Consider the following 12,115-nt stretch of genomic DNA (forward strand, 5'->3'; position numbering starts at 1 on the left):
GAAGTATAGCTCCAACTCCAGCAGTTGAGGCTTAAAGCCCAGAATAGTGACAGCAGTAAATAGGCCCACAGGTTTAAGACTCCAGTACAGAGGCCCACAGGTCTTAGACTCCCCTGATCAGTCACTCTCTAAGGCACATCCAGACCCGTTTGTGTACCAAGGGTGGGGAAGTCAAAGTGAAACTGAAAATCCAGCAGGCACATGACTGAGAGTACAGTACATTATGCACTGGGAGGTGGCTGTTATTGTCACGTACAGCCTGGTTTCACCCTTGTACCCAGGTCAGCCGTCGCACAAGCTGCAGTACTGAGGGAATCCCCTCATGACTTAAGCCCGGCGCCCCTGTCTCATCTGACTAGCAGCTCACTCTGAGGTGAGCCTTTGATCAAACAGCCCTGAAGAGACATCCAGAAGGATGTGTTCTTATTCTGGTGCCGCCTCTACGAAAACAGAGTTATTTAAGCGGCTGTGTATTGAAAAACATGGTGTACTACTTCACACGTGCTAAGAATAGCAGCAAACACAAGATGGAGTGGCGCTCCTAGAAGTCTGTGCTAACTGCGGTGTGTGGTCTACCGCAACAATTATGGCTCGGTTGTTCCAGACGATTTTTTATGCAAGATCCTGAATGCCTTAGGCTTCTTATTTCTCAGCAGATGAACACCCTCAATCCCGCTTCACACATGAAAGCCCCTCGAAGGAACATTCTGTCTCAGCAGCATAACTAAGCATAGAGCTGTAGATTCCGACTGAACTCCCAGAGGAAAGCAAGTGAGAACGGTATGAAAACACACTGAGAAAATGTCACGATAACTGAGGAATGAGGTAGAATTATGAGCGAAGCGAAACAGATTACTGGCTGCTGAGCTGCAAACAGCGCCGCATGTGTAAGATCAATTTACATGATAGTTCCACGTGAAGCATAATCAGCTTTTTTTTAAATCAGTCCTTCCTCTAATCACTACACTCTGAGAAGTTACTTTAACCAGCTTTGATGGGCAAGATAGCCATTTGGAGCCAAACATGCATGTATCCAATGTGATGAAGCAACATGTATGGTGTTTAAACAAAACAGAACAAAATAGATCATGTTTTTTTTTTTTATTAGAAAAGAAATAACAAAAACATCAAAAAAATAAATTTTGCATAAAATAAAATAAGAGCATTTGGTACAAAATACATTCACTTTTAGATAAGTGCCATGCACAAAACCTTGTGTGTGACCTGAATTATTCTCTCTCCATTCTTTGGGAGTGAGGAAAGCCCTTTCTGGACCTCTGGAATGATCACTGAGTTTAAAGCTTACTGCAACATAGAGCTAAATCCCTGGGCTTGGTAAGTAACCACTTCAGAACGTCGAGAAAGGCACGTGGGTCAGATGGGGTGCGCAAGTTGCCCGCACTCCCTCGGCGTAAGGCTTGGACTCTGCCCAGTAGGGCATCGCCCGGAGGAGAGGGCGCTTGTGCACCGGATCGACCCTTCTGCGTTCAGGTGTACACATCTTTCATTGTGCTTACAAATACACAACAGCTGTAGCACGAGCTGGACAGTTTCAAATCACAATCACATTCGGCTGATCAGTGCTAAGCTTTTTCATTCTCACCCACGCCGCTGCATGTTGCTACTTCGACTCTCATGCAACGTCGCTAAGTTCATTTCCTTTTTCCTGAAAGCGTTCACCACTTTTCCCTTTTGCATAGGCTTTTTTTTTACGTTTTTTTTTTCCTTCTTACAACAAACGTTCTGCAAATCTCTAAACTTGCTAACTGGTTAGCCTCGTTCACCTCTGCTTCTAACATAACTCACAGGCAGGGTGGGACCAGTCTTTCCTGACTCAAAGTCTGACAATCTCTTGGGCAGATCACATGAAGGCATTTCAGAGACATGTAAAGACATTTTGACATCTCTCAGTTGATGAGATAACGGTAAAGGTGAGGAAGATCAGATGGCAGGCTTCAAACCATGGCAGGCATACACAAAGAACACCAATGGTGTATTCGCCTGTCTACATCACCAGGCACTGAAGCAAGGGTTTCAATAAAAATATACATCACGTGTGAAACCTTAAACATCTGTTTCCCCCGACCCTACGCAATATCAAAAACACAGTCCACCTCCAACTGTGGACTGACTCCTACTCAACACACAAGCTTGTTTGTGTGCGCACCTCGGGCAGGCTGGGGCGGACGACCGCTGGCTTACAGCCACTCAAGAGGACAGAAACAACAACAACAAAAAAAAAGTTCAAGTTCTTACATCTTTTTTTTCTTCCTTTAGTTTTTTTTTTTTTTTTCTTTCTTTCTTTATGAGAGGATTTGTTTCAAGTCCTCCAGCGGGTCCTATCTCCAGGACTCCCCGGTGGTGGTGGTGCTGCGTGCCGTGTGCGCAAACGCGTCGGGCCGCAGCAATGGCGCCGAACCCTCCTGGACCAAAGTACCAGTTCCTGACAGAAGGCTCGAGAAGAATCTCCGATTCGGTTTAATCATCAGTCATCATCGCGTTGTGATGCTTGAGTCGGCCACACTGTTCAACATGTCATGCAGCGAGGTCTCATGTTGCAGGGCTGAGGGTTTGGGTCCACCTGCAGAAACAGACCAACACAACCCATTAGACATCGTCTCCCTTATCCCACTTTTGGAAGTGAATTAAATGTACTACCGTTAAAAGTTTACATGCTAACAAGAAAGAGAGCCAGGCTAGATGAGTTGAACAGAGATGAAAGCGATCTGTTAAGTGGTGTGGAAATCTCACCTCACAGTAGACAGGCGGCGGGCGGAAGCGGAACTCCTGGACATATGCCATGAGGGGTCTTCCCAGGATGCCACTGAGGTCCTCACTGAGGTCCTCCTCTGGGCAGCTGCTGTTGTTGTTGGTGTTAGCGGCGTTCTGGACGGCCTCCTCATTGGTCACCACTGAGCTGTAGTCCGGAGGAGCTGTGGAGGACAGACAGGGACACACAGGGTAAGGCATCCATCATGACACGTGTTAAACCTAAAGGGCTACTACCTCCAGCCTCAGCACCACAAGCCCAGAAGCTTTCAGAAGCTTTTCAGACCTATGCAGTTACGTTACTAGTTTGTTACGTTTCAGACTCTAACTATGTTAGCTCTTGTCAATCCTATATAGTGTGTGTGTGTGTGTGTTGTGTGTGTGTGTGTGTTGGTGCGGAGACAGAGAGAGGTACTCACGCTCAGGCTGCTCGGAGATGGCCATGCGGAGCCACTCCAGGTTGACGCTGTACTGGCTGCTCACGCTGGACGTGCGGCTGCCAAACGGGTGAAGGGGGATGGTGCCCATCACCAGGGGCAGCTCCAGACAGAGCTTAGACGTGCCGGGCACTTCCACACAGACCTGCCAGAACCAGAACCACAACCACCAATTAGAACTCCCTCCAACCACAGAAATCATCCAAAGATGGAAAAAGTGGACTATGCAAGCAGACTATGCTGAGGCCATGAAAGTCATGTCAAATAAGTACATTCTATTTACAAAAGCACTTTTTAGTGTAAGTGTACTACTTAGTCTACTAGCTCAGGTTTGCTGTGAGCAGAAAAGAGCGAGAGTGTGTGTGTGTGAGAAGAGAGAGTGCGTGTGTGTGTGTGTGTGTGTGTGTGTGAGAGGAGCGAGTGTGTCCTGTTGTGTGAGGAACTCACCTTGAGTGTGTACTCCACTTTGATGATGCGGCACTGGAGGATGGAGGGGCCCACTGGCGGGATCTTGATGGCGCGCCCGTGCCAGGTCTCCCGGCGACTGGGGCCCACGGGGTCTCCGCTCAGCGTGGCCACCACCGCCCGCTTCTGCTTCATGGTGCCGCGCGCTATGAACGTCTGCGTCTGCGTTATGTAGGCTTTGGGCACGATGGAGCGGGACGTGGCGTTGTCAAACTCGGCGAACACAGGGATCACTTCACCTAAGAGGAACAGTACAGGAACCAGTCATTACTAGAGCTGTCTGTGGTGAGATAATTTACTGTGGTGACAAGATTTCTACACTTTACTCAACCAAAGGAGGAACAAGTGAAGTGATTCTGGCATCACGTACCTGGTGTGTAGCCCTTGCGGTCGATCTTTGCGGTAACACACACCTGTCCAAAGTTGCGATACCACACACGTGCATTCTTTTCTTTGGTTCCAGCTTGGGGTGCCTTAAGGGGAAGAACAAGTTGTTTTAAATGACTGTTCTGGTAACTTCTTAACCAAATTCTTGATCAACTTGAAAAAAAAACCACATGAATATTGAACCTACCAACAGAGCGGGTGTGTTGATGTCAATGGGCTCGATGACGGTAAACTCCTTCTTGATCTTCCTGACTGTGCACCAAGGCCTGTGGAGCTTCACCTTCACCCAGTAGCGGATGCTACCATGTTTGCCCTCGAACGATGTCACCAGAGTCCTGGAGAAGCAGAGGAGAGAGAAACGGGTTAGGGTCGGCTCTACTCTCCTCTCAGGGTGCAGGAAGCAATCAGAGGGGAAGAGGGGAAAACCAATGCACACATACAGAGCTTTGGGTTAGAATAACTAAAAGTGAAACTCACTCCTCTGGAAGCTGGAAACTGAAGGGGTATTCGTGTCTGCCGGCAGCAAGGACAGTCAGTTCTCCATTATCTGAGGGGGGAGATAGACATTTCACATTAAGCATCATGTCGTCATAAAACTCATTCAGGGCCAAGCAGCCTAGTTTTATTTCATCACAAATTGGTTGTTCTATTTCCACGTTCATATGGCATAATGTCATCACACCCACACAAGCAGTTGAAAACAAGCACCTTGTCACAGCAGTGCCTCAACTGCACAAACAACTAAACAAAGAACTGAAACTACTGCAAATCAAATCGAACTCTGTATCTCTAAGTTAATGAACGCCATTTCATCAAATAGAAATTCACAAAGGAAACTTTCAGGATGTCTGATCCATTCAAACACTTTACGGTGCACCAAACAAAGAGTCGACAACCCTCTAGAAAATGCGACTCAAGTAGCTTAAAATTACATGTTCATATATGGTTTGGTTCATCATCTACTATGAATCGTTCGAGGTTTATTTTTCTGATTAGTCAGCGCACAGCACAGTGCCCAGACTATCGCCGAAATAGTGAATGACTGACCTGCCTGCAGAAGCGCCTCTCTCCGGTTAAGGTACTCCACTTCATCGCTATAATTTTGGGTGTAGGCAGCGCTTGATCCAGCACTTCGCGATTCTGTCCAGTGCACTTTCGCAAAACCTTCCGCATGTAACTTCAATGACTCGATTTTGCTCTCTCCACCGAGCTCCAGAACAACTTTTCCCGAGACCACATCACCACTGCTAAACACGGGTGGCGAGTCGATCTCAGGCGAGTCAAACACGATGTCGAACTTTTTCACTTTGTCGAAAATCATCTTGTAAAATCCCAAACGACTGCTTCGAAGGACACTTCGTTATTTTCCTGACGCGAGATCTGTCGTCAATTCTTCTGAAAGTTATTTGCTGGTCACCCTCTCTGATCTGCGAGCAAAACAAAACTGCAGCAACTGGTTGGAACCCAAGTCCTTTAACGTGCTACGGGGGGGCGGGCTTACTGCATTTATTATGTAAGGCTGCCGGCTAAGACTGGTGCTCGCTCATAAACATCTTCGCTGGGTGTGGACAGCGAACGGGGTTGAGCAGAGCCCGATGATTGATGGTTGCAGGTTCTTCGACAAAAACAAGCTGACTGGGCATGCTCAGAACTTGGGTCCTCCCTTCAGGAATTTTTTGCACAACAAAATAGTTTCACACTGTACTATTGTGCGAAGATATTTACTTCCAGTACGTCCCATATTTGGCGTCTGCCGAGAGCAAGGAGACGTTTGCAAAGTGTGAATGCGCGAAAACAGAGGTTTATCCACAGCAAAGATCAAATGCACACGGGTCGGCCTGTGGATAATAGCATTAAGGGACCATTGTTCTGCCAAATCGAAAATAAACAACACCTATCAATTCACTTCTAACCTACTCAAGGAAAACACGATTCAAGACACGTCTGCAAGCCAAATTACGTGATATGCATTATCTATTTGTTGTGAGAATATTTACATAAGGAAACACATCATGGTTCATCATTGTTGCAGAATAAAACTTTTTTCGCCAGTTTCAAACACACAACAAGACGTTACTGCCCCCCCGTGGTGTAACTCATGTCTGCACTCATAACAAAACTATATTTGATATGAATATAAGCCGCCCTCTATTGGTTACATTTAGCAATGCAAACCCTCTTGATCTGACTTCCTCAAAGATCTCAAATCAATAGACACTTAATTTTGAGTGGAAAAGACAGCCTCGTAATGACAAAAACAGGAGAAAGGTAACTGAAATATTCCAGAGCACAGGCCCCTACAGTGATCCCTGCAGTCAGACTCAAAGCTGAGACTTGACCTAGATGTTCCTGTATAAACTAACAGGTCTTATAAAACAGCTGAAATAAAGAATCAAACTGCACACTGCTCCTCCTTCTAAATACCATCATTATTTTAGGCCTTTTCATTTTTTCAAAACTACTTAGGGCATTTGTACTGTGAAGATTCATAAGTTATGTACCAAACAACACGAAAACATTTATGCATGAAAACATTTATGCATCAAGCCTTTTTTTCTTATATATGATATGTAAAATCACTATATAACTATTACATTTACTAATCTATAACAATCTGTGTTAAAATCATTGCAATATCATTATTTCCAAAAGCCTAGGATTTGTTTTAATTTGTTTCAACATACAACATTCACACAAACAAACACATGCTCAAGCCCGGCAGAATTTTTGGATATGCTACCAGAAATCTATCTATAGTCAACAATAAAACGTGTCAGAGGGTCTGCGTGGCCTCGAGGGGGGTCGGGTAGCTTCGACGAAGAAGCATAAATAAATGTATACGAGGGTAGGCTAGGCGAGGCGAAGCGAGCCTTGTTTATCACGTTTCCTCAGAAACCACGGGAGCATTTTTTGAAACGCCCCATTCGATCCTGAATCAGGGGTCTCCAACGGCAAAGTGGTCGTCTTGCAAAAGGGGGCGTCAACCTTCCCCACCCTCTCGCCAATACATACAACACACATACGTTGTTCATATGAACTTGCCAAAATGAATAACCTAAGCCATACTAAAGATATGGCAGTTGTATTTTACACAGTTGATTTGTCTATTTCTAGCCAGACATATCAGGTCAGTCTGAAGACCTAAACTACGACACTGTTAATTACTGTACGTTACAGTGTCACTGTAGCGTTACTTTACATGCACTAATGATGAATAGCCCTATACTAGGCGCTAACCTATTCGTACCCCTTTACAGTGAAATATTAACCTCAAGTCTGGTGTCTGTTTACAGTCACGTCTGCTGGCCTAGATTCCTGCTCTCCGGTTTCTCTCGCACGTTAAGCCAAATAGCTCTGTGTGAAGTTTGGTTAAAAGTAAGCAATCCCCACGCTTGCACCGAGGAAATTGATGGCGCGGGTGTACAACGTGCTAGAAGCGATATAACCGTTTGGTTCTCAATTTCTCCCACAAACTTAACTTTATTTTCTTAAATTGAAACATCACAAACGAGTCAGTGTAAGCTGCACTGCATGCTGGTAAGTGTTTACATGTTTGAAAAGTGAAGACGCACTGTCAGGCTGTGTGTCAGCGTCCGCAGGCCTTAGCCTACCTCTAATGAGATGTTGCCTCTTCCTGAAGTAGGTGATCTTGGACGTGTAGTCATTGTAAACGGTGTTCATACCCACGGTGCGGTTCTCCAGCCAGTGGGCCGTGGCGAGCCCCCTCCCGAGCACTCTCATTGACCGCACTTTAATCTCCCGGTTTAGCTCCAGTACTACCTGTCCGGTAACCATCTCCCCGCTCGTGTACACAGCATCGTGTGGTCCGTCTAATTCAAGCTTAAAGCTTTTTATGCTCTTAAACAGCATCTGCCAGAAAGAAAAATGACTCAGTTATACCCTGCTTGCTCAAATGCTCTGCGAGTGACAGTAGCCTAATGCTTGTCTTATGCAGACAGGCTGACGATTATAGCAGGTTATTAAGCGGTCTAAGGACCCTTCTCAGCTGGCCGAAAGTCCAGTGCTAACTAGTAGTGTACAGTTGATGAGACAAGCCAAAACAACTCGTTACAGTTACCTTTAAATGATGCAAGATATGGAATCTTGAGTCCTCGGGTTCTGTGCATAGAAAGTCTGTCAGTTCGCACTCGTGCAGAGTATAATATATTTTCACGAGTTTGGTTCACGCCCACCACAAACGGATTATCGTGTGCACCAATCAAACAACGCCATTTAGTGCTCACTGCAGATATCATTCCCACAACGGTACGGTAAGGTAAATAACGGGTTTTATTAATCTGAAGTTCATTCAGTTTACATAATGTGACTCAAACACCAGCCTTACAGGCTTTAGCCTCCTAGAAAGAAAACTTGAACTTGAACTTGAACTGAACTTGACTGTTCTTCTCACTTAAGATTACATTTTTTTTATAGAAAATTCATCTTTCTAAACAAAAACAATACAAGGGCATCAGATATCTGATAGTCATGATCAACAGCTTTACATTTAAAAAGAAGCTTATAATAATAAAGTGTTTAAAACAACTAGTTATTCAGTTGTGATAGACAAAAAAAATGCATGGCAAGAGTCCGAGGTTGACTTGCACATTGGACTGTAAAGAGATCTCCGCTCCTCCACTAAACAGTAAATATCCAAAACTGTGTCAGTGACCTGACCAACTCACAGCTCACAGGGAGAAGCGTGTTTATATGGGTGAAGGGTCGGGGGTCAGCGTATTTGGGGGTCATACAAGCATGTTGGATGGATAGTGAGCGCCTGTCTATGTCTGGTCACTTTGGGAAATGCAGTGTGTGTGTGAATGTGTGTGTATGTGTGAGAGTGTGTGTGTGTGCGTGAGTGTGTGTCTGTGTCTGTGTGTGCGTGCGTGTGTGTGTGCAGGTGTGCATGCGTGTGTGTGTGTGCGTGTGTACTTGCGTGCGTGCGTGTGTGTGTGCGTGCATGTGTGTGTCTGTGATATCCACTCTGCCACCTCTTTTGGTATGATCCTGTATTCAGGTGATTAGAATATCTCGTGCAGTTCTCCGTTATAAGGTGCGTAAATCTAGGAAAACTGACGTCAAGTGGTATGCAGTGATAATGGGTGCCATTAGAATTTAAATATGCACTCAATGCACTCAACCTCGAAGCCACTAACACACAGCGCTGGCCTCCCTGCTGTGCTTGGCACTACAGCGGTCTCGCTGCAACAGATTTGAGAGTTGGTCCCGTCTGAACAGCAGCTCTCTTGACCTAAACGACTCGTACTCTCACCTCAGAAGCACTGGATACTGGAAGCAGGAGCAGCTCTAAATAATATGTTGGGCTCTATGAATGACTATTATCGGGCTCCCTCCACACCTAGACCGCCCACGTAGGCTGCGATTGCTGTAAGTGCCCCCACGAAACCCGTTTAACGACCCAAAGCTTAATAATTTAGCTTTTGTAGTCTTGTGTTGATTACCTAATACTTAACCTATACTGGCACTGACCAATGATGTATGAAGTGAATTCAGTCAGTTTTGAAAGTGAGCAATATTTGAAATTTTGGTCAACGTTACTCCTGTAAAGTTTGTCATTGCCAGTAATGCCCCGCTGAAGACCTCTAAAGGGTAAGGTCACAGAAGACATAGATCTGCAAACTTCAGAAAATAGACTCCTAGTTCATCCACCTGTCTCCATCATTTAGTGATTCACAATATGCAGTTGAATTTGCTGTTTGATGAAGAACTATTGATATAAGATTATATGATGCACTATAGGAAAGGCCCTCTTTTGCATTTTAAACGTACATTTAATAGAGAAATCCAACCAATATCAATAAAAACTCAACATTAATTAATTATATTGATATAAGATTATGTAATGCACTATAGGAACTATTGATATAAGATTATATGATACACTATAGGAAAGGCCCTCTGTTGCAGTTTAAACGTACATTTAATAGAGTACATTAAAATAAAAACTTTTCAATCAACTTTGCAACATTCATTACCTGAATTAAATGCCTAACTGTCATACTACAATTTTTCTCAGTTGTTAACACACAAAAAGCGAACATTCGGCACAATTTGCACAACCTTCACTTCATGTACCAATCGCTCGACCCAATTTGGCACTACTTCACACTCCCTTATCTGCATTGGACTCTGACTTTCCTTCTTTACACTCTGATGTCAATTACACATCACCTTGTTGTCAAAACACTACACACAATGTTCAGTTGTTGCACACACTTCTCAAGTAAAATCTCAAAGCATCAACCTACAACACACAAATATTCAAATCTCTAAACATTCAGGTCTGTTGCCTGTGATGTGGATGAGGCCCTCTTGCCAGACAGGAACCGGAGGCGTGATGCCTAATTCATTTTTGTGAGGGGGGGTTGAGCAGGCCGGTTTACAGTACTTTACTGTTCTCTGTGTGTACCGAAATACAACTTTTTTTTGCTGTATATTTGTGTGCTGTTTTATGTTTGACTATGAAAAAAGTAGGCCTACACTCAGTGCCGCCGCTCCCATAACGCACACTACGCGCTGTGCGTGGGGCACCAACTCCTGTGGGGGCACCAAAAAATAGGCAACTGAAAAATCATCATAGTTATAATAATTATAATGCCGATATTATTTCAGTATAGAAATATTAGGGACCTTTTAGGCATGTATATCACAAAACAGGCAGAACAAGAGATATATTTAATTGCTTAAAAAAAGTTACGCTGGTGCCCCCCCCCCCCCCCCCACTCAACTTCCCAAGCTTGCCGTGGGTGCCCTTTCCTATCTCAGTGGCCTGACGAACTTTGACAGTAGGCTAGGTCAGCTTTTCGAAAATGGCCTCAAAAGACAACAGGAGTCAGGGGCAGACAAAAGAAAGATAAATAAACTGCGAGATGATGCCCGTGCATCACTTTCAGGTAAGTCCATGTGTAATCATTGTTAAATACGGGAAATGTGCTGCTAATTTAATGGTTAGCCTATGCATACACCTCGAACTAGCTGACGTTATTGCTAATGTTAGCACACTCAAATATGTTATATGTTAGGTGCAAGTAGGGTTGCCAACCGTCCCGAATTGTCCGGGACATCCCGAAATATTATGGGTGATTTTGATTTGTCCCGTCAGGGACAGCTCCAGTCCCGTATTCCAATCACAGCCTTTTTTATTTGTATCCGTGAAAAGAGAAAAATATAACAGTTAAGTGTAATCTGTGCCCTGGAGACAAGCGCCTCTCAACTGCACTTGACTCCACAAGCATTTGTTACGCCAACACGAACAGGTGAAACTTGTAGCGAGAGATCATCATGCCTCGACTGAAGGACAGACTGCCCCAACTCAAATAGAGTATCTTAAATCAAATTAAATTGGAAGCTTGCACATTCACTACTGGTTGTTTTCATATTTCATATCAGCATTCTTTACACATAATGAACTGGTGTTAATATGTGTGAATATGAACTCATGAATATGAATTCGTTCATACGAAGTGTCACAGGCACCCATTATAATTGTAGAAGTTAAATCGAGGAGACTATAACATTAGCTAGATAACTAGCTATCATTTCATGCAAACGGAAATCTTCCATTTAAATCGTTTGTTATTAAAAGTTTCCTTAGCTAGCTAACCATAGCCTTAGCTAGATAACCATAGCAACCAGGAATTACAACTTTAGCTGCAAAGTTATGGATCTGGCAAGAGGTAAATAGCGCCCCCCCTTGACCCATCTAAAACAATGTTAAAACTATGGCCAGGCAGTGAACTGCAACCAGTCTGAGTTACATAGGACGTTGAGACAGAGGCCCTGTTCGAAATGGGTTAAAATGCTGATTAACGAATGACGTTCTGACTCTGATTCTGATCGGAGCGCGGGCCCCAAATTGGGCAGCCTTGGTCTAATGCTATTTCAAGAAAACAACATGAAATTTGAGAGAAACTTGTAATAATTGTCATGACTATTACTATGAACAATACATCCAAGCAAGTACAGTAGTGGTTTGCCAAAATTACACTGAAATTAATAGGTTTATGGTATGGCTAATGAAACCTTGCGATTTTCAT

The 12,115-nt window shown here is 44.2% G+C and overlaps 1 protein-coding gene across 3 annotated transcripts; it reads right to left on the reverse strand.

Moving 5' to 3' along the window:
• Positions 1-1,110: 1,110 nt before the first annotated feature.
• Positions 1,111-8,214, reverse strand: arrdc2 (arrestin domain containing 2). Of its 3 annotated transcripts, XM_012823198.3 has the most exons (9): positions 8,137-8,214; positions 7,670-7,928; positions 4,536-4,605; positions 4,246-4,393; positions 4,042-4,144; positions 3,654-3,910; positions 3,189-3,351; positions 2,752-2,933; positions 1,111-2,581 (listed from the first exon to the last, which is right to left on the reverse strand). In XM_012823198.3, the coding sequence occupies exons 2-9, from the start codon at positions 7,926-7,928 to the stop codon at positions 2,528-2,530; spliced, it is 1,236 nt and encodes a 411-aa protein (XP_012678652.2). In that variant the 5' UTR covers positions 8,137-8,214; the 3' UTR covers positions 1,111-2,527. The 3 variants fall into 3 exon arrangements, with proteins under 3 accessions (XP_012678652.2, XP_031430582.1, XP_012678650.1); XM_031574722.2 differs by lacking the exon at positions 7,670-7,928 and having other exon boundaries at positions 8,137-8,206; XM_012823196.3 differs by lacking the exons at positions 7,670-7,928; positions 8,137-8,214 and adding an exon at positions 5,106-6,390.
• Between the last annotated feature and the right edge of the window lie 3,901 nt (positions 8,215-12,115).

Source organism: Clupea harengus, chromosome 10, assembly GCF_900700415.2.
Source record: "Clupea harengus chromosome 10, Ch_v2.0.2, whole genome shotgun sequence".
Classification (NCBI taxonomy): domain Eukaryota; kingdom Metazoa; phylum Chordata; class Actinopteri; order Clupeiformes; family Clupeidae; genus Clupea; species Clupea harengus.